Source organism: Saccopteryx bilineata, chromosome 1, assembly GCF_036850765.1.
Source record: "Saccopteryx bilineata isolate mSacBil1 chromosome 1, mSacBil1_pri_phased_curated, whole genome shotgun sequence".
In the NCBI taxonomy this organism is placed as follows: domain Eukaryota; kingdom Metazoa; phylum Chordata; class Mammalia; order Chiroptera; family Emballonuridae; genus Saccopteryx; species Saccopteryx bilineata.
The window spans coordinates 109,996,797-110,021,186 of record NC_089490.1 but is presented as its reverse complement, the minus strand read 5'-3'; the positions used below and the strand labels follow the sequence as shown (position 1 = coordinate 110,021,186).

The window sequence follows — 24,390 nt, the reverse complement described above, 5'->3', positions numbered from 1 at the left end:
AACTTATAATACTCGAAATAAAAAACAAACACTCCAATGAAAAAATGGACAAGAAATGTGACTAAACACTTCTCAAAATAAGACAATAGACATATGAAAAGATGTTCAACATCACTAATCGTCAGAGAAAGGCAAATTAAAATCACAATGACATATCGCTTCACAACTGTTACAATGTTATCATCAGTAAGTCCACAAACAAGTTTTAGTGAGGATGTGGAGAAAAGGGAATCCTGGTGTATTGTTGATGGGAATGCAAGTGGGGGCAGTCACTGTGGATAGCAGAATGGAGTTATCTCAGAAGATTAACACAGAACTGCCCTCTCAGATACTCTGAACAAGGCCCCAGTTTTTAGTGTGTGTGATTTTAGAACAGAAATAAGTTAAAAATGTGAATTGTCAAATCATTTGTTTCAGAAATAAAAATTTCTTAGAGGCACTTACCAATAGACAAATTAGTGACACACTATAGGCTCAAAGTGTCTTATATTCTGAGGGTATGCTGAATTAAATCAGCTTCAAAATTGCCCAAGTGTAAGAATTTCCTGTCCAAACTTTAAGTGGTGCAGTGATGAGAAATCAACCTTTTTTTCCTTAGCCTCACCATCAGTCTTCACAGGGCAGCTTCTGAACCACAGATACTGTTTGGTCACAGGAACACCCTGGTCTCCCCGTAAAGGATGCACGGCTTTCTGACTCACACAGGTATGTGTCTCTACTCCTCTCTCTCTCAATGGCCCAATTCATTTAAGGGAAATTACACAGGCTAGACGTGATACAACAGAAGTACCATTAATATACAAACAAATCTATGAAAATATTGGTGTCCTTATTGTACAAATTAGGGTAAAGAGAGTAAAATATGAAATATGTTGAAAGGTATCAAAATATTTCAATTTTTAGCTGTGAAAAATTACTAAAGAGCATGCATTTGGGTGTATTTGGGTTTGAAAACCAATATAACTTAAAATGACATCCCATAGCATGAAGAGAAAGACTGGTAATTTTGGATTTTGTAATTAATAAATATAACTCTATATGTATATTATTTTTATTTACCCCAGACTTAAAAATTGATTCTTGAAATGAATTGACCAAATTGTGAAGGTCAAACATAATTCCTCCTAAATGCAATTCAATTAAATAAAATCTGTTTTGTAATACAAATTTCTATTTAAGAACCTCTGAAAAATGTTTATTTAAACTTAGTTATAAATGATTAAAAGACCTTTTAGAAATTGGATAAAATGTTACAAAAACAGATGGCACACTGATAAGAGGCTGCTGTAGAATGAATTATATTACATTATCTGATATGATCAGAAATAGTAGCATGGTAACTGTGTTAAAATAATTACAATGAGTTACATTTCTAAAAGTTATAAATGTTAGCTTGAATTTTAAGTGTTTTATATGCACTGTATTGTACAAATTTTTGTTCTCACTTTAGATTAATGAGTTCAATTCTAGACACTTAATAAATTTGAAATGTCATACATTACAAATTTCAAAGCGAAAATTTTTCTAGATTTCACAGTTATGAAGCCCAGTAACTGAATTACTAAATTACAGTGTCTGATTTATTTTATTTGCCTCAACATTAAAGTTATCTACTGACTCTGACAGCCATAAGATGTTTCTGGAATTTTGCACCGAGTGATTTTTCATAATTGACTACATATGTATTTATTATTTTATGATTTCATATCTTAACCATTAAATAAATTTAAGTTACTTGTGTAAACTAAGTATTTTTTAAAATTCTTTATTGTTCTTTTGCTTTATTATTTATTAAGTTTTGGTTAACTTTAGTGTGTCATGTAATGTTTTACAGCATATATTTCATTAAATTTTAAGTTTTCAAAACTGCATGATTTAAATTAAAATATTATTTGATAGTTTCTCATCTACCCTTAGTAAATAAATTTGACTAAATAAAAACTTTATATACAAGAAATTGCTAAATATGGGAACACCACTAGTCTCCCAACTTTAGAACTCTCAATTTTGACCATTGATGCATTTCAAAATTGTCATAAAAATTGTATTTCTTTCTATACAGCCTTTTAATTTTCACAGTTATTCTAATAGTGTTAAAGTTATTCAGTGGACTCTGACTTTTATTAACATATTATTATTCTGACTTTTTCTATTCTTCACTAAGTTATTGCTTCAAACAATAATATTGTGTTAAATATAAAATAGCATTTTAAGAGCCATTGTTCTATTATGAAATACTTATTTAAATCTTTAAGTAAATTAGAACAAGACTTCACATTGGCCAAAGGAAAAGTGAGTGCCTTTACTTATCTCAGACTCCACCCACAGTGACTATCGTAGGGATCTTGTCATTATTCATATCATTTACTTACCACTCAGGTATTGTTATCATAGGCACCATCCCTGGTCTGACTCAGCTGCAGAGATGGAGATCCAACAAGAAAACTACTCAGAAATGAGTCTGGCCAAGGACAGAAGGGGACAGCAAGTGAGAGGTAAGGGTATGAAAAGCTCCATTTTAAAAACTGAACAGCAAATATTTTATGTGGTAATAAACTTTCAAAACACATCTCCAAGTTTTCAATGGAATGACAAGAATGACCACTGCAAAAATGACACATTTAATACACACACAGTATAACTGTTCTACGATGTGCAGATGTCATGGGGAGGTGTAGGGGAATGAGTAGGCCATTAGCTCGCCTATTTTTCATTTGTGAGGATCAGAACCTAAGGTTGGGATGCAGTGTTCTAATATGAAATCTGAGAATAAATTTTATTCAGAATTGTTGTAAGGTGTAGTCCTTGACCAGCAGCTCATGCAGCATTATATTTACTGAAAATGCAGTGGTGTATTCTAAGACGAAGATTACAGTGGGAGATATGTTTTTGGGGTTCAAGATAATGTATATGATTCCCTGTGCATGTGGGTTCTCTTTTATATAAACTATATAAGTAATGTCTCCATTCCTCCTTTCTCTCTCTGCAGGTTCACCATCACCTCCAGAGAAGCTCATTGCTGGAATCCTGGGAGTCGTCTGTCTCATCTTGATTTATGCTGTAGTAAGAGTGTTGCATTTCATTCCCGTGAGTAAGTTGTTGCTATATTTTAAGAGAACTTCTCACTTGATTGGATCTCAATGACCCATAAATTTCAAAATATTATGGAATAGAACTCTGATTTCAAAGTATGCATTTAGAATAAGTGTGAAATAGTTATTTTATATTTATCCAGGATATATATATCAAAATGATTTTAGAGAGTAGTTTATATATATATATATATATATATATATATATATATATATATATATATATATTACTCTCTGTATGTGTGTGTGTGTGTGTGTGTGTGTGTTCATATTACAGTGTGTCCATAAAGTTATGGTGCACTTTTGACTGGTCACAGGAAAGCAACAAAAGATGATAGAAATGTGAAATCTGCACCAAATAAAAGGAAAACTCTTCCAATTTCATACCTATTCAGTGCAGTTTGATGTGGGCTCCATTTGTTGCGCTACACACATCCAAACAATAGTGAAGTTCTTGCCACACACCGGTAAGGACGTCTGGTGTAACAGAGTGAATAATGTCTGTGATTCCCTGTTTTAAGTGATTAATGTCATGGCGCTTCGTTATAAACGCACTGATATTCACGTTGCACTTTGGTCACGGATTCAAATTTAGTGAGCCACAGAACACACTGAACTTTCCTCTGTATCGTCCACATCTCAACTGGCATAGCCGTGGCCTGCTCCACTGTATACACGGTGTTACATCATCATCTGCGCATGCACACATGCTGCCACATCATCCTACAGAAACTGGGAATGTTTTTCTTTTATTTAGTGCAGATTTCACATTTCTATCATCTTTTGTTGCTTTCCTGTGACCGGTCAAAAGTGCATTATAACTTTATGGACACACTGTATATCCACATATATTTTGATTTTATAACTCAAGGATGCTTTAGGCACATTATTTAGAAAAACAAATTTATTTTTGAGATTGCTTAATCCAAATGCAAAAGAGATAAAGTTTGGTTTACTAGGCTTTTGAATTATTTTTTTCCTGAAATCATCATTGCTTCAACATGTTATTTTTTTTAACAGAGACAGAGAGAGAGTCAGAGAGAGAGATAAACAGGGATAGACAGACAGGAATAGAGAGATGAGAAGCATCAGTCATTAGTTTTTTGTTGCGCATTGCGACACATAGTTGTTCATTGATTGCTTTCTCATTTGTGCCTTGACGGTGGGCCTTCAGCAGACCGAGTGACCCCTTGCTCGAGCCAGCAACATTGGGTCCAAGCTGGTGAACTTTTGCTCAAACCAGATGAGCCCACGTTCAAGCTGGCACCTCAGGGTCTTGAACCTGAGTCCTCGGTATCCCAGTTCAACGCTCTATCCACTGCACCACTGCCTGGTCAGGCGCTTCAACATATTTTTTAGTAAAATCAATTTTTCTAAATTATTCTAGTCCTAGACAATACATCATATTTTAATGTAGAAACATATATATTATAATATTATTTATGTCAAAATTGGTTATTTTGTAAAAATTTCTTTTTTTTCCTAGCTAATGAAAACCAGGAAAAAAATAATTTCTCCTTGACAACCAAGAACCAGACAGGTAACATTATTTTGTAAGTTGTGATATTAGAACAGTTCATACTTTGTATCTGATATAAAGTAATCAACAAAACCATAGTTTTCTGGGAGGGAGGGGAACATAAATTATAATACTAAGCAATGAATGTTTATAAATAATGGGTACAGAAGAGAGATTTTATGCAACAGTAGAAAAAAATATTTATTCAAATTATCATACCCATGATTACCAATTACTCAAAATAATTTTTGTATTCTACAAATGTGGCTTCATTCATTGACATTCAGTACATGTTGAGAGCAGATACATTTGTTTGTATGTTTGCTTCATACGAGCACATAGATTAGGGAATGAGAGGCTGACCCTTCCCTGTGAGTGTGTGTGAGTGTGTTTGCTTTTACATGGACCAGCCGGTGAGGGTGTATCCATATGTTCTGCACAAATGTGTCCATGCCTGTATAAATATGTAAATTAATTATTTAAAATTTAAATGGTTTTTGGATAATAAGTCATGATCTTTCTTCAGCATATCACTGTGGTCATTGTCCAAAGGAGTGGTTACTGTATTCCAACAACTGCTATTACATTAGTACTGAAAGAAAAGCCTGGAATGAAAGTTTACTTGCCTGTGCTTCCAAGAACTCTAGCCTCCTCTACATAGATAATGAAGAAGAAGTGGTAAGATTTTAATTGTTTCCAGCATTTTGTTTACCAGGTTAATTTAGTCTATATTTGTAGAATTCATTCCTATTTTGTATATATTAGTGGTTTATTTCTTTTAAAGGCTGGTAATATTACATTGTTTGACTATATTTTATTTATACATATTTTATGTCATTAATGCTCATTTGATAATTTCCAGTTCTTGCTTATCAGAAACATCCATGCTTCTATAATTCCTTTGTTTTTCTAATGTAAACTTTGCTACTTAATTTTGCTATACGTCATGGAAAGTAAAGATATCGTGACTGTGCAGATTAATTCCGACCTGCAAAGCCCAAGGAAATTACAAATCAGATCATGAAGTGGAAGTGGCCAGTCCGCAGTAGCCCTGCTCCTGTGCACCTTCTCATAGCTTCTCCACTTTCTCATTTACCCATTATTTTGATTTTTATATGAAAAATTATTTTTGCTTCATGTTGAACTTTATATAAAGGGAGTCATTCATTATGTATTTGATGTTTCCTTAAACTTCCATATAATATTTTTGCAATTTATCTGTATTATTGCCTTAATCTTTAGTTTGTTGATTTTTCCTGCTATATTGTATACATGTGATATTTTATTTTTTCTACTAAGAATATAGTTGCTTTTAATGTGTCTGCATTATAAATAATTATTTTACAAAAATTCTTGTATATTTTTCTGAAATATATTGTATTTAAAATAATGTACATTACAGATAAATGCTACATATATATTTATGTAGCAAAAATAAATTTATAATAATAATTTATAAAAACAACTTTATTATTATATTGTAATTATAAAAGTGTATATTTATAATTTATTAACCTCTATGTATCAAATGGAAATAGCAGGTTCATCAATATATGCATATGAAAAATTTATTAGATTATCCCACCACTTTCTTGTTTATTATGTTAATATACATTTTATCCAATAATTTTTTATCCAACACTAAGCACTGTCAGGAATTTAAATGCTATACGTTTTGATCAGTATATGAAAGTATATCATTATGACATTTAGAGGTATTTTCCTGATTACTGAGAGACTGAGCACATCATCTAGGCAGTAATCATTATGAGATTCTCTGTTGTGAGAATGAGAAGTGACTGTTCATGTCTCTTGCCGATTTCCCCTGTGTCTTGCCTGATTTTTTCCTTTCTAGAAATTGTTATATTTGGGGCATGAGACCTTTTTTTACTTTATAAGACAGAAATAGCTCTTTTGACTGTTATTTACATTATTATTCTCATATTGGAATCTTTTCATGACCTAAATATATTAATGTTACCCTGATCCAATATCTTATTTTGCCTGTTAGTGATTATAGGGGGCCCATCAAAACATAGTCAATATTCATAAAGGTAATCAACTACATTACTCTTAGGGTTTATCTTCTTAATTAATGATTAACATACATTTGGAACTATAATGCACTGAAAATTTATTCTTTGTGCTTCTGTCTTTGTCATGCTGTATGGTAGAAGTGAAGTTTATACTTTTCTTATTATCTAATTAATGGAGTATAATCTTTAGCAAATGATCCTTTCTTCATGAATAAGTTTGTACACACGGGTCTATATATATTTTAACATAAAATTTAAGAGGCTGTTCATTTGTCTTAAAAACTATTTTTCTTTCTCTTTTTGTATTCTCAGACAATATTCACACCTATGCCAGTTTTCCTAATATTGTTCTAAAGGCTTCTGGGTCTCCATTAATATTTAACTTATCTCTCTTTAGCCTCAGGAATTAATCATTTCTTTACTCCTGCTTTAATGCCATCAGTTCTTCTTTTGCATGTCAAAATTTATGTAAATGTACTACATTTTTCAATGGAGGTAATAATGTATTTTTCAACTGTGAATTTTTATTTGATTCATTCATACAGTTTTTAATATCTTTAATTATTTCATCACTGCCATTATATTTTTGTATTATTATTTGAACATAGTTTTATTATATATATACATTTAAATTTATAATTATTTTAAAATATTTTTCTAATGTCTCTAACATTTTCTCAGTAAAAGTCATATTCTATTGACTGATTTTCCCCTTAAGAGTATGGAAGACATTTCTCAGGTTCTTTGCATGTTTTTTATGTTTGTATAAGTACATATTTTTGAAAATATAATATAGTCAGTATAACATCTGCTTTATTTTTCTTAGATTTATTAATTATTTTGTAGGATGAAAAGCATTTACTGTAGAATCTTCTCTTGGAAGTGTATATATTCTTTTTTTTTTTTTTTTTTGTATTTTTCTGAAGCTGGAAACGGGGAGAGACAGTCAGACAGATGCCCGCATGCGCCCGACTGGGATCCACCTGGCACGGCCACCAGGGGCAACGCTCTGCCCACCAGGGGGCGATGCTCTGCCCCTCCGGGGTGTCGCTCTGCCGCGACCAGAGCCATTCTAGCGCCTGGGGCAGAGGCCAAGGAGCCATCCCCAGCGCCCAGGCCATCTTTGCTCCAATGGAGCCTCGGCTGCGGGAGGGGAAGAGAGAGACAGAGAGGAAGGAGGGGGGGTGGAGAAGCAGATGGGCACTTCTCCTGTGTGCCCTGAACGGGAATCAAACCTGGGACTTCCACATGCAGGGCTGATGCTCTACCACTGAGCCAGACGGCCAGGGCTAGTTGATTTCTTTTAAAGGCTGCTAATATTACATTGTTTGATGCTAATATTTTATTCATATTTTATGCCATTAATACTCATTTGATAATTTCCAGGTCTTGCTTTTCAGAGACAACCATGTTTGTATAAATGTTTTTATATTTCTAACATAAACATTGCTACTTAATTTTGCAATACCTCATGGAAAGTAAAGATATCATGGTTGCACAGATTAATTATATACTCCAAAGCCCCATGTAATTACAAATCAGATCATGAAGCAGAAGTTGCCAGTCCACAGTGGCCCCACTTCTATGCACTTTCTCATAGCTTCTCCCCCTCCTCACTTAACAATTATTCTGATTTTTTATATTACAAATTATCTTTGTTTAATGTTGAACTTTATATAAAGGGAGTCATTCATTATGCATTTTGTGTGTCTCCTTTAACTCCCGTATGATATTTTTGCAATTTATCCATATTACTGCCTTTCTCTTTAGTTTATTCATTTTCACTGCTGTATTATAGATACATGACATTTTAAATCTATTGTACTTAGAATATAGATTTTATTTAATGTGTAGGTATCATAAATATTTTATGAAAATCTTCATGTATCTTTTTTCAATATTATGTTATATTTAAAATAGTTTATATGATATATAAATGTTACATAAGACATACCTACTTATATAAGATAACTATTATATTGATAACTATATAATAATTTATAAACACAATTATATTATTATAATTGTATATGTGTATAATTATAATTTATTATCCTCTGTGTCAGAATGAAATAGCAGCATCATAAAGTTTGGCTTATCCCAGCATTCTAGTTTACTGTAGAAATACACATTTTACCCAATAATTTCATGATCCAAAACTTAGGCATTATCGTGCTATAAATTCTGATTATTATATAAAACTATCATTAAGACATTAATAGGCATTTTACTGATTACTGATACATTGAATACATCTTTCTAGGCAGTAATTATAATGAAATTTTCTATTGTAAAAATGAGTATTGACTGTTCAAGTTTCTTGAGCATTTCTCTTTTATGTTGCATGTTTTTTCTTCCAGAAAGTTGTTATATTTTGGATATGAACTCTTTTTTCACTTATAAGTTGGAAATTGCTGTATTTACACTTCTATTATCTTACAGAAATCTTTTTTTTACTGTATCAAGATAGAGAACTTTAGAGAGACACAGAAAGAGAGAGGCAGAGGTAGACAAGAAGAAAGACAGATGAGATCATTAACTCATAGTAGCGGCATATTAGTTATTCCTTGATAGCTTTATCATATGTGCCTTGACCAAGGAGCTTCAGCAGAGCCAATGACCTCTTGGTCAAACCAGCCACACGGGTCATGTCTATGTTCCCAAGTTCAAGCTGGCAACCCCGTTCTCAAGCTGGATGTGCCTGCACTCAAGTCAATGACCCAGAGTTTCAAATCTAGGTCCTCAGCATCCCAGGTCAATACTCTACCCACTGCACCAGCAATGGGTCTGACTCATATTGAAGTTTTTTAATGATCAGAATTTATTAACATTACCATAGTCCAATATTGCATTTTGGTTTTTAGTGATAATTTTGGACTTATTTCAGAAATTGGTTTAAGTTCATGCAGATAATTTGCTACATTACTCTTTAGGGTTTAACTTTTTTTTTATTCATTTATACATTTAAATCTATAACACATAGAGAATTTAGATCCTTGCTGGTATATTTGTAATGCTCTTGGTAGAAATGAAGTTTATACTTTTTTATATCACATCTAATTGATTAAACATAATTTATAGGAGATGATCTTTTCTTCATAACTAACTTAATATACATGACTGTGTATATTTTTAACATAAAGTTTATGAATTTGTTCATTTATTATGTCTTTTAAATTATTTTCTGGGGTTTTTTCTATCACTCTTCATATTCTCAGACAAATTTTATACTAATGTAGTTTCCCTGATTCTGTTTTTAAAAGTCCCTGAGGCTCCATTAATTTTTCCCTCCTTTTCTCTCTAGCTTCAAGAGTGAATAATTTCTTTACTCCATTTTTAACTTCATCAACTCTTTCTTCTGAATCCCAAATTTTATGTAAATGTAGTGAATGTTTCAATGCTGGTAATGTTTTTTCAGCTCTAAATTTTTATTTGATTTATTCATATAGTTTTGATTTTTCTAATCTTTCTGTCACTGCCATCATATTTTTATATAGTTATTTAAAGATAGTTTTAAGCCCTGGCCGGTTGGCTCAGCGGTAGAGCATCGGCCTAGCGTGCGGAGGACCCGGGTTCGATTCCCGGCCAGGGCACACAGGAGAAGCGCCCATTTGCTTCTCCACCCCTCCGCCGCGCTTTCCTCTCTGTCTCTCTCTTCCCCTCCCGCAGCCAAGGCTCCATTGGAGCAAAGATGGCCCGGGCGCTGGGGATGGCTCTGTGGCCTCTACCTCAGGCGCTAGAGTGGCTCTGGTCGCAACATGGCGACGCCCAGGATGGGCAGAGCATCGCCCCCTGGTGGGCAGAGCGTCGCCCCTGGTGGGCGTGCCGGGTGGATCCCGGTCGGGCGCATGCGGGAGTCTGTCTGACTGTCTCTCCCCGTTTCCAGCTTCAGAAAAATGGAAAAAAATAAAATAAATAAATAAAAAAATAAATAAAGATAGTTTTAATAATTTATGTATAAATACCAATTTATAATGATTATTTTTAAATATTTTTTAATAAAACCAACATCTTATGCCGGTAATATACTGCTCACAGAAATTAGGAGATATTTCAAAATAAATATGAAACTATAAAATTTCCCTAATTTTTGTGAACACTGTTAGATTCCATAAACTGATTTCCTTCATGAGAATATGAAAGACATTTTCCAGGTTCTTTACATGTTTTCTAATTTTTTGTAAGTACATATTTTTTATAATATAGTACAGTATGAATTCTCCTTCAACCTTAGTAGTTTTATTCTTTTGTAACTTGAATAACTTTTTACTGTAGAATGTTCCATTTTGAATGTGTTTATTTCATTTTTTAAATTCTTGTTTATTTGTATTTTTAGCCTGGCTTACCCAGAATTTCCCTTGAGTATATCGTGCTTACTTGACAACCAACATTTTTTTTAAATGTATTCAAATGCCTCATGTCAGTATGACTTCTGCCTTCTGCTATTTTATGTTTTTTGTGTGTGTGTGTGTGTTGTGTGTGTGTGTTTTGTGTGTGTAAGGGAGTATTTTTGACTTTGAAATCAGTCCTCGAAGTCCCCTTTGTTTTTTTGTTTTGTTTTTTTACTGAATCATCATCTACACATGAGCACATATTTTTCCATTAGCCAAACATGTAGAAAGCTGGTGTCATCTCTCTTATTGTACCCTCATTTTCAGTATCTCCTGTTATATTTCTGTCTGGCACTGTCCTTGACACCGTGAAGAGTACAACCTCAGACTAGGAAAGAAATGGTTTTCCTCATTTATTACTTGGCGCATTCAGCACTCAGTGGAAAATGTAACGGGCAATTTACCAACCTCTTCCACTGCCAATGAAGTCTACCCTTGTGGCCAACGACATCATTAATATTTGCAGCCTTCTTCTAACTGTACAGATTGCAATTCTAACTGAGCTAAGCTAGGGATTAGAGGAGGCATGGGAGCATCCTAGACAAGAAGACTCATATATGCTCATGAATCCTTAGCAGCTTTTCCCATAATAAATCATTAAAAGTTATCAGTTTCTGATCACCTTTCAGAGCTGTGAAATTGCTAATTTTGTCCATTTGTCCTTCTCACTTACTCATACCAATACATTTTCGTAATGTGTCCAATGTGTAAAATTATATTATAAGTTGAAAGACTATAAATTAGAAAGAATTAGCTTTATTTGTTTTTCTTATTTTTAAAATTATCTTTATTTTGGCTGCTAATACATGATTTACATAGTTACTTAATATTTTATTTGTTCACCTATGAAGTCTTGAGCTTGCCATATATATTACCTTTGTTATCAAACTGCTAATAAGAATATTATTAGCAACTACCAGTTTCCTTTTTTCAGCAACTTGTTCCAGAATTTTGGAATGTTTGTCAGTGAGTTGATCTCAGCTACTTAGTGATCCTTCTGTATTTTCATTTGACTCTATTTAGTAGGGATGGAGGGCAGTTATTCAAACCCTTTTACGTACTTCCCTGTTTCTTTGGCAAACTGGTTAAGACACTGCTGCTTATATGGCAGCTGTGGATTCCATTCCAGTGAATCTTGAGGTGTTCCATGTAGCTTCAGAGTCCTCTGTTTTTCTACAAAAGATTGTGTGATTAACTGTACTTTAAATATGCTGGGCAAGCTGGGTGGGGTACCAACAATTCCTGGATATAAGACTTGAATGATTTGATAACTCACCAAATTAATCAGATGTAGGTTGATTTTCCTTTTTTAAAACTTTTTATTTTCTTACTAATTTCACAAGATGCTGATAGATTGTGTGCAGTTTGTTTAGCAGTCACCCTGTCCTAATGGGATTCCTTCTCCTCCTCCATTTTAAGCCTATTTTGTGTTGCCAAATTCAAATCCATATGCAAGCATTTACTTCATGTCTCATAAAATTTGTTTTCTCACAGAATTTTTTGAACATTTTCAAAATATTACCATGGCTTGGACTCTCCCACAGAAACAATAATAATTTATGGGTACAGGCAAATGGCTCAACTTTCTCTTCCAAACTGTAAGTTTCTTGACACTCATATATTCATGTATCCATGCTTTCTAGGTTAGGAATTAATCTTAGAAAGAAAAAAACAATGTGTGAAAAATTATGTAAATAAACTAAACTTTTCTGTAGAGAAATTATGAGAAATATTTAGATTTAGATATGTAACTATTTCTCTAAATAAAATTGATTAATTACAATATTAAGTTATATATTACCAGATTAATGATATATTATTTCTGTATTTCAGATTCTCAAAAAATTCACATTTGAACAAGAATTGTACATATGTGGGATTTCAAAGACCCATGCTCTCTTCTAAACCCTGTTCAGAAAAAGGAACTTATGTTTGTAAGCACCAAGCATATTAGATTACATAAATTTGGTACAATGATATTCTCACCAACTCTAAATAGCAGTTTTAGTTTCTTCAAGAACTCTATGATTATTTTTGTAAAGCTATTTTTAGGACATCGATTAGAGATGATTTCCAGGTTCACAACAAAATTAAAAGAAGCTACTGTGATTTCCTGTTTTCCCTGTCACCACACAGTCAGAGCCTCCCCATTATCAGCATCACTCACCAGAGTGGTACTTTTGCTATTGAGAATGAATCTACTTTGAAACATCATAACACTTAAAGTTCACAGTTTATCTGATTTTTCACCCTTGGGATTGTAGAATATTATTAAATCTATATTTATATTACTTGAAAAAATATCTATCCATGTACATGTAATACCTTTCTAAAACTTCTGCTAAAAGTTAAAATTAATTATGCATAAATTTTGAATTATAACATCAAGAACTTTTATTTCTTAGTATATAATAAACTAAATATCACAAATATTTCCAAATTAATTGATTTGACCTAGCTCTTATGTGTTGAAAATGAGGACGAACATTTTAAAGTGATAATGTGTATAAATCCATCGAGTCAGGAGAGAAACCGTGAGATATTTGATTTAAATAGTATTAATTATTTCTGGGGATAACCTACAAAGAGGACATAGAAGAAAATTATAAAATGTACCACAGGTCAAAGAACAGTACAAAGCATGGAATCACATGGAAGCCAGGTCTACTTCTTCAGCATGGGTGTTTGACTTCACTGAAGACAGTTCACTATGGAAAACTATACAGTAGACCTGTTTTCTTGGAGCAGTTCCAAGTCTGCTGGCCGATATTGGAGAAGATGGATCTCAAGCTGTGCTGACAAGCAGGAAGACCTCCCTGTCAATGTCAGCAGGCAGGGCCTGGAGGAGAGGGAACTCTGAGTGTGACTAGCCGCAGAAACTTGCTGGAGGGTGGACACCACAAGCACTGCCTACATGCATGCAGCTGTCCACCACCCCACTGTAGACAAAGGAGAGAAAACTCTATGAAACAAGAAAGAAGAGCCCTTTCTCTGACTTGTCTCTCCACTGCTTTTTACTGCTAAAATGTCAAGTGAGCAGACAAAGGAAAAAGGGTTATAGGACCCACAACATTGTCTCAAAAAGGCAACAAAGATATCTTTGGAGGTGAGAGTTATAAATTCTTAATTGACATTTAACTTTCTCAGCAAATAGTCCCAAAGTTTCTATAAAAATCTATTTGAATATGTCTCACTCAGAGAAAGGAACTATCATATATATCTTCTGAGTCTATTTGGGTGCAGTTTTATCAATGATTAGATTCGTTGTTTTAACTCTATTGGATTTTTTTTTTTTTGTATTTTTCTAAAGTTGGAAACGGGGAGGCAGTCAGACAGACTCCCGCATCCCGGCATGCCCACCAAAGGGCGATGCTCTGCCCATATGGGGCGTTGCTCTGTTGCAACCAGAGCCATTCTAGTGCCTGAGGCAGAGGCCACAGAGCCATCCCCAGCGCCTGGGCCAACTTTGTTCCAATGGAGCCTTGGCTGCAGGAAGGGAAGAGACAGAGAGGAAGGAGAGGGGGAGGGATGGAGAAACAGATGGGAGCTTCTCCTGTGTGCCCTGGCTGGGAATCGAACCCGGGACTCCTGCATGCCAGGCTGACGCTCTACCACTGAGCCAACTGGCCAGGGCCTACTCTATTGGATTTTAGACATTTTGATGTTACCTTGTTTTATTATATCTTCTGCCTCCCCCTTTTGACACTCTTAGTCACTATGCTTAGAAACATACTTTGATGGAAAATATATATTTATATTGTGAATAAAATAAAAATTAAACAGATAAACTATTTGTGTGGGTTAAACAGTTATCTATTGACATGTTTTGGGATAACTTTAGTAATTAGGCAATCATTCAGAGATATTTTTACCATAATTCAATTTCAATTGGGAGAAATGCTACACTTGCTTAAAATCTGAAAAATACATTAATAGTTCATATATGTTTATCTCTTTGAACACAATTCTTCTCTTTGTACTATATATAAAATATATTTATTCCTTATGTCACAATGAGAAAATATGTCAGTATTCAAAATTACTTTCATATAATAGGTACATATAGCTATATCTAATTGCCGAAGCTGAGTTATAAGCAACACAGTTGCATTGACATATAAAACCAAACATTTATTTTGTTCATTTTTCTGATTTACCCATTTGTGGTTTGGTTGGTTACCAGGCATGTGTGTATGCTTAGTTCAAAACCACAGATTTAGATCAAGTCTTTTTTATGTATTTCATTCTCTGAATAGTAAGCTACTTGACACACAACCTTCTAGTAGCAGAGATTAGCAATTCTCAGTGGGTCTAAAGAAATGTGCTTCTTAATGCTTGAGCTCAGACCTCAAAAACTGTTACTTTCCTGATCACATGATTTTATCAGAGAAGTCACATGGCCAACCTTATTAATGCTCTGCAAAGTGTACTCTTCTCATAGTAGTCAAAGGGAAGAAATGTGGATTCACTACCAGACAATCTAAGCTACTATAATAGCAATAGGAACATGTGGAAAGGAAGGTATTGTACCTGGAGTTAGGACCATTTTATATGAGATAATTTATAATTCCAAAATTCAATATATAAAATATCCACATTTGTTTTATATTCACATGATTTCTCAAGCAATTGTACCTTTTCTAGACATTTTTCTTTGTATTTTAATTATACTAATTAACAAATTAATAGAAATATTATAAAGATTTCCTCTATTATAGTACCAGTTATCATTATAGAGTAACAAACAAGAATTATCAAACTTTGGAGAAGTCGCCAACTAAATGATCAGGAGAATAAATCTGAATAAGTTATTAGTAAACCGAAGCCAATATTTCTAATAAGAGTAATTCGACTTTCTGAGATGGATTTGGGAAAGGGTAATTTTTGTGCATATAAGTATATCTCTGTTCATCTCAACAGCTACTTCTCTGATGTAAAATAACTATGACAAGCAGCATCATAGTGATTGAAGAGTTTGTCTGATCTGCTCTACCCTTCACAGATATTTAGCATCAATAACAAAAACAGAAATAAGAATAAGGTGTGAGAAATGAAAAATCTCCTGGAGACCATAACAAAGACTGATATTTTGTAATGATTAGGAGCAAATTTGTTGACATTGCTGGTTTTCATACCAACTTCATGTCTCTGTCCAAATATAACATTCCCAGTGGATCCCAATGAAATTACAGTTCCCTGTAACAGTAGAAGGTACTCTCAACTACTCACACTTTATTCAAAATGTCTTTATGCAACATTTATTACCTCCTAACATGATATATTTTAGTTTTTTCTGATGTACACCTAAAATATTTGCTCTATTACAGTTCTGGAGGCTTGAAGTCTAAAAGGAAGGTATGAACAGGGCTGGCTTCACTTTGAAGACGCCAGGGGAAACTGTCTCATGCATTTCTCTTAGTTTGGGATGTAGCTCTGCATCCTTGGCATTCCTTGGCTTATAAACATATTGCTTCAGTCTTTGGCTCTATCATCCCATTCTTCTCCCTGTGTGTCTCTGTCTCTGTGTCCAAATGTCCCTCTTCTGGACATCATATTTATTCATTAAAGTCCACCCTACACCAGTATGACCTCATCTTAACTTGATTACATTTGCAAAGGTCCTGTTCCTAATTAAGGTCATATTCACTGGCTGTAGTAGACATTAATTTGGGGTTTTTAGGGTTATGGGTATGTTATTCTAGAAAATGAGTAAAAAGAAGAGGCTAATGTCCAAATCTTTTGTCTGAGTATCATTGTAGCTGGAAATAATGTGCTTGGGTGTTTGTGAAAACTCACTTCCAAACATATACATGTTAAATGCTGGCAATGTGATATGAAAGCTCTCAAAGAGATGGAAAAAATGTCCTGGCATAAAATCAAAAGCAACCTAGAATTTACCTCTCCGTGAAATTTCAAGTATTTTAACATTCTTAACACTTTAAATTATAACTATCAAAATACCCAAGTAAACATGTTTTATTAGAGATTAATGATAATTATTTCCAAATAGTTAACTCATACACAGTTAGTTACACGTATATCACTTTTTGCATACTTAAATTTGATCAACATTGAATATTTTATTCTTTTCAAAATTTAAAGTCTTTCATTCTTTTAGGTGTTATTAAGACAGAGTAACAAAATTTAGAAGGCACAAACAATATATACAAGTTTCAAAAAAAGATGAATGGTAAAGACGCCTGTTAACTAAAATTTTTACCATAAAAGGATAGAAAAGTCCACAAGCCATGTAAAAATCCACAAGGTATCTGATGATGTAAAATTATAGGATCTCTTCTACATGTAGGTTATCCAACTGTTTTACAGTTTATACAGAGACTACAGTTTGAATTTCCATAGTCAGACTGATTTTCTTAACAACATCAAATTTGGAAATCTCAAAATTTTAATTTGATTTAGAGGCAAATCTTATTTTTACCTCATTTTTTTTACATAGTCTCACAATTTACATAGTTGATAATGTATTTGTTTTATTACTTGCTTTAAAATGGCCCAAAATGCTTTGCACAGTACTTCATAACATTCAGCACCTGTCAATATGATTTGTTAAAAAAAAAAATAACACTACCTGACCAGGTGATGGCACAGTGGATAGAGGGTCGGACTGGGATGCAGAGGACTCAGGTTCGAAACCCCCGAGGTTACCAGCTTGAGCGCGGGCTCATCTGGTTTGAGCAAAATTCCACCAGATTGAGCCTAAGGTCGCTGGCTCCAGCAAGGGGTAACTCAGTCTGCTGAAGGCCCGCGGTCAAGGCACATATGAAAAAACAATCAATAAACAACAAAGGTGTTGCAATGCGCAGTGAAAAACTAATGATTGATGCTTCTCATCACTCTGTTCCTGTCTGTCTGTTCCTGTCTATCCTTCTCTCTGACTCACTCTCTGTCTCTGTAAAAAATTTGAAAAATTAAAAAAAATTAAAAAATAACACTGTTGTATTATTTTCATAAGAAGTGGAGAACACACTGAATGATGATTCTGCACTATTTATAGTTCAATTTTTAAAAGGCCAAAATGTTCTTTCTTTTTTCTTTTTTGACTTTTTATTGAATTTATTGGGGGCACATTGGTTAATAAAATTATGTAGGTTTCGGGTGTACAGCCCTATAACACATCATGTGCACATTGTATTGTATGTTCACCACCCAGTTGTCTCTTTCCTTCACCATTTATCCTCTTTACCCTCTTCTGCCTCACCCCGCCCCCCTTTCCCTGTTGTAATCCCCATACTGCTATTTTTGTCTATGAGGTTTTTCTTTGCTTTATTTTTCAATTATTTATACCCAGCCTCCCAAACCCCGATCTCTCTGACAGCTGTCAGTTTTTTCTCCATTTCTAGGAGTCTGTATCTATATTCTTTGTTAATCTATTTTGTACATTTGATACCACATATAAGGAAAATCATAGGTATTTGTGTTTCATAGGTATTATACATTCCTATAACATTTACTGATTCTGATAGTTTAGGGACAGAGAGGAAAAGAATTGCAAAAATAACGGCAATATATGTGAAACCTGAGACTTGATCATTTTATTTTGAGTATTTCCCAGACAATTCATTTCAGACTAATTTAACCAGATAAGCCAATTGGTTACAAAATAAAAACATCAGTTAGATTATTGTTTCTCTCTTTAATGCTGTAATGGAAATAATCTCCTTGATGCCATAAACACATTTCCTTGTTTTTCTAGTTCAGAAAATTAAAAACTGATGGCATGATAATTAAGCTTAAAACTTTAAATAATTTAGCCTTATTCTCTCAAAATAACAAAACTTCCACTAACATTTTTTTTCAAAGTAACAAACATAGCACATTCTTAGGAAAAGTTGTTTGTGTTGGTTTTTATTTTGTGTTAATGAAGTGCATTTTTTTAAGACCAGACTTTCATCCCATAATTTTCTTACCTCAATTATACATCTCAAAATGTAACAGGTATAAAAAATGACATTGCTCTTTAAGCTTTCAAAAATTGCACTTAGAGATTGGGATAAAACCACATTATAGAATTTCATTTTTATCTTTTGCAAATAAAATTTCATTTTATTTTTCAATTACAGTTGACATTCAATATTATTTTTCTATTCGTTTCATATGTACAACATAGTGGTTGGACGTTTATATAACTGATGAAGTGATTCCTACATAAGTCTGTTGCCAACCTGGCACCATATATAGCTATTTCAATATTATTGACTACCTTCCTTGTGCTTTATATCCCCATTACACTTTCTTAACTACCAATTTATAGTCTTTTTTTGTAACATCTCATATTCAGTAGGGTTGCATATCAATTGAGATTTTTACAATCTGGGGTTTGTTTTATCTTTCTTTGTCTTGTGAGAACATTTAATTTCTATCCCTTAGTAAATTTTAATTATATACTACAGTGTTATTTGCTCTAGTCATCAAGATCCTTTGGCCTTATTCATCTTATAACTGAAAGTGTGTACCTTTTTACCAACCACCCCTTATTTTCTCCACTCCCAGACCTTGGCACATTTCTACAAATTTGACATTTTTAAATAATGTATATAAATGATTCCATGCAGTGTTTGTCTTTCTCAGTCTAGCTAATTTCACTAAGCAAAATGCCTTCAAGTTCATCCTGGTCACAAATGACAGACATTTTTTTTTTTTTTTTAATCAATTTTACTAGGGTGACATCAATAAATCAGGCTACATATGTTCTAAGCAAACAGGTCCAGGTTATCTTGTCAATCAATTTTGTTGCATACCCATCCCCCAAAGTCAGATTGTCCTCCGTCACCTTCTATCTAGTTTTCTTTGTGCCCTCCCCCTCCATTTTTCCTCTCCCTCTCCCCGTAACCACCACACTCTTATAAATGTCTCTTAGTCTCGTTTTTATGTCCCACCTACGTATAGAATAATACAGTTCTTGTTTTTTTCTGATTTACTTATTTCACTCCATATAATGTTATCAAGATCCCACCATTTTGTTGTAAATGATCCAATGTCCTCATTTCTTATAGCTGAGTAGTACTCCATAGTGTATATGTGCCACATCTTCTTTATTCAGTCTTCTATGAAGGGCTTTTTGGTTGTTTCCATGTCTTGGCCACTGTGAACAATGCTGCAATGAACATGGGGCTGCATGTGTCTTTACGTATCAAAGTTTCTGAGTTTTGGGGGTATATACCCAGTAGAGGGATTGCAGGGTCATAAGATAGTTCTGTTTTCAGTGTTTTGAGGAACCACCATACTTTTTTCCATAATGGTTGTACTATTTTACATTCCCACCAACAGTGAATGAGGGTTCCTTTTTCTCCACAGTCTCTCCAACATTTGCTATTATCTGTCTTGTTGACAATAGCTAATCTAACAGGTGTGAGGTGGTATCTCATTGCAGTTTTGATTTGCATTTCTCTAATAACTAATGAAGATAAGCATATTTTCATATATCTGTTGGCCATTTGTATTTCTTCCTGAGAGAAGTGTCTGTTCATGTCTTCTTCCCATTTTTTATTGGATTGTTTTGTTTGTTTGTTTGTTGTTGAGTTTTATGAGTTCTTTGTATATTTTGGATATTAAGCCCTTATCTGAGCTGTTGTTTGAAAAGATCATTTCCCATTCAGTTGGCTGTCTGTTTATTTTGTTGTCAGTTTCTCTTGCTGAGCAAAAACTTCTTAGTCTGATGTAGTCCCATTCATTTATTTTTGCCTTCACTTCCCTTGCCTTTGGAGTCAAATTCATAAAATGCTCTTTAAAACCAAGGTCCATGAGTTTAGAACCTATGTCTTCTTTTTGCATGTGGCCTTCCAGTTTTCCCAGCACCATTTGTTGAAGAGGCTTTCTTTTTTCCATTGTGTTGCATGGATTAAACCATGTGGGAGATATTTAAAGGGTCCCTCTAGGGAAGTGGAGCTAACATGACGTGGTGAAATTTCACTGGCTGGCAGACGATAGTTTCTTTCCAAATGGTTCCTGGGAAGCTTCCTTTTGCGTGCTTGATTGTGGGCGGTCCTAGCCAAAGTTCAGGTCTGGGTTCCCCACGTGACCATCCCTCTATCCACCGACCTTACACACTTGTTCTCTGTACTCCACTCAATGTAAAATTCTATTATACTTCATCTGTATATTGCACTGTGTGTTCACCACTCCAAGTCAAGTTTCCATCCATCACCATTTATTCCTCCTGTACCCTCTTCTGCACCCTCCATCCCCCATTCACTCTTTTTGTGTTGTTGTTACAGAGACAGAGAGGGACAAATGAGGACAGACAGACAGGAAGTTAGAGAGATGAGAAGCATCAATTCTTTGTTGCGTCACCTTAGATGTTCATTGATGGCCTTCTCATATGTGCCTTGACCCCGCAGCTACAGCAGACCGAGTGACCCCTTGCTCAAACCAGTGACCTTAGGATCAAGCTGCTGAGCCTTGTTCAAACCAGATGTGCCTGCAACTCAAGCTGGTGACATTGAAGTCTTGAACTTGGGTCCTCGAATCTGATGTTCTATCCGCTGCACCACTGGCTGGTCAAGGCTCCCTTTCTCTCTTGTAATCACTATATTGTTGTCTGTGTCTGTGAGTTTTTTTCTTTGCTTAATTAATTTACCTTTTTCACCCAGCCCTTAGCATCCTTCTTTTCTGACAGCTGTCAGTCTGTTCTCTGCATCTATGAATCTGTTTCTATTTTAGTTCTTAGTTTATTTTGTTCATTTGATTCCACATATAAATGAAATCACCAGTCTTTCTCTGACTGGCTTAGTGAACATTTTCTTATAATAATAATCTACAGGTACATTGATGCTGTCACAAAAGGTAAGATTTCCTTCTTTTTTATGGCTGAGTAGTATTTCATTGTGTAAATATATCACAACTTTGTTATTCATTCATCTGCTGATGGGCACAAGAGTTGCTTCCATGTCTTGGCTTATATATAATGCTGCAATAAATATAGGAGTGCATAAACTCTTTCAAATTAGAGTTTTGGGTTTCTTTGGATATATTCCCAGAACAAGAATTGCAGGATCATCAGGCAACATAGGCAATAAAATATTGGGCATTTCCTTTAGCAATATTTTTTCTGATATCACCTTTGGCAGGAGAAACAAAAAATAGATTAAAAAATGGGACTAAATCAAAACAAAAAAGTTTTTGCACAGCAAAGGAAACTATTAACAAAATGAAAAGACAACCTACTGAATGGGAGAACCTATTTCCTGATACATCTCAGTGCTTAACATCCAAAATTTATAAGGAACTTATAAAACTGAATACTAAAAGTCAAACAAACTAATTAGAAAATGGATAAAGGACCTGAATAGACACTTCTCCAAAGAAAACATACAGATAAACAATAAACATATGAAAAGATGTTCAATGTCACTAATCACCAGAGAAATACAAATTAAAATCACAATGAGATATCACCTCACACTCATTAGAATGGCTATCATCAATAAACCCACAAATAAGTGCTGGTGGGGATGATGACAAGAAAGCTTTCTTGCACTGCTGGAGAGAATGCAGATTTGTGCAGCCACTGTGGAAAGCAGTATGGAGTTGCCTCCCAAATTGGAAGGGAAAATTACTTTATTATTCAAAATACTCTAAATGAGGCCTAAGTTTTAGTTGTGTTTGATTTGGAGATGGAAGTAAGTTAACAACAAGGAGGTCATGTCTTTTTTCTCAGGTATCTTTTAGAATATGAAAATAATTTTCTCAGAGGCTCTTACCAATGGACTGACTAAATGATGCACTAGAAGCTCAAAGTGTCCTATATTCTGAAGGTGTGTATCAGATAAGCCAACTTCAAAATTGCCCAAGTGTAAGAATTTCCTGTCCAAACTTTAAGTGACGCAGTGATGAGAAATCTACTTTTCTCTACTTTTAACTGTCAGTCTTCACAGGGCAGCCTTTGAACCACAGATTCTGTTTGTTTACAGGAGCACCCTGGTCTCCCCGAAAAGAATGCCTGACTTTCTGACTCCCAGAGGTATGTGTCTCTCCTCTCCTCTCTCTACTGGCCCAATTCATTTAATGGGAAATTACAAATGTTAGATGTGATCCAACTGAAGTATAATTAATATACAAACCAAATCAAATATTGGTGTCCTTATTTGTACAATTTAGGGTTAAAAGAGTATAATATGAAATATTTTGGAAGATATCTTAAATGTTCAAATATTTGCCTGTAAAATTACTAAAAAGCATGCACACAGGTGTTATTTGGGTTTGAATATCAGTATAATTTAAATGAAATCTTGAAAGCATCAAGACAAGAAACAAGTAACTTTAGATTTTGTAATTAATGGATATAATTATAAATATGTATTATTTTATATTTAACCGGACTTTAAAAATAGATTCTTAAAATAAATTTATTAAATCATGAAAGTCAAATGTAGTTCCTCATGCACACACTTTAATTAAATAAGGCTATTCAATTCGTAATTAAAATCAGGGTTTAGTAGTCTTTGTAAAATGTTTATTTAAACTTGAACATAAACAATCAGAAGATGTTTTAGAAACTGAATAAACATTGTAGAAAGAGATGCCACACTGATAAGAGACTTTTGTGGAATGAATTATGTTGCATTGTCTGGTATGAATCAGAAATGGCAATTGTGTTGAAATAGTTCAAATGAGTAACATATTGATAGTTTATAAATGTCAGATTGTGAACAGTTTTATAGTCATGTATGTATTTTACATATTTTTATTTCTACTTTTGATTGGTATATTAGGTTTCTGGACACTAAATAATATTAAAGGTTGTACATTAGAAATTTTAAAGCCAGAATGTATTATAGATCTCACAGACTGCAGAGTTACTAAATCTTTAAATTACATTACCTAAAATAGTTCTGTTATCTGACTTATTACATCTGCCTACATACTAACATTATCTTTACTGACTTTGAAAGCTATAGGATCTTTCTGGAATTTTTACCGACAGTGCTCCTCCATAAATGTTCCACACATTCATCATTTTATGTTTCATATTTTAACCACTAAATAATTTGCAAGTTACTTGTGTAAAGTGAGTACTTTTAAAAAATCCTTTAATGTTCTATAGATTTTATTATTTATTCAATTTTGGATAACTAGTGCCTTGTATAACATTTTTCAACACATAAAATATTCCATTAAATTTTAATGATTTCTCAGAACTCCACAATCATTCAAAATAAATACCATTTGATGACATCTCATATGTTCTATTAGTAAATAAATGTAAGTGACTAAATAGAATTAATTTATTGCATTATACAGGCAGTCCCCAGGTTACAAAAGATATAGTTTCCATAGTTTGTTCTTCAGTTGTATTTGTATGTAAGCTGGAACAAGTACATTTATCTATTAAA

At 33.7% G+C, this 24,390-nt stretch overlaps 1 protein-coding gene across 1 annotated transcript in view; it reads left to right on the top strand.

Annotated features, from left to right (window-relative positions):
• The first annotated feature begins 2,425 nt into the window (after positions 1-2,425).
• LOC136319291 (NKG2-C type II integral membrane protein-like) overlaps positions 2,426-24,390 on the top strand; it is a 28,212-nt gene continuing 6,247 nt past the window's right edge. Inside the window, exons 1-2 of the mRNA XM_066252608.1 lie at positions 2,426-2,495; positions 2,990-3,091. Coding sequence (XP_066108705.1) covers positions 2,426-2,495; positions 2,990-3,091 — 172 coding nt within the window. The remainder of the gene's footprint in view (positions 2,496-2,989; positions 3,092-24,390) is intronic.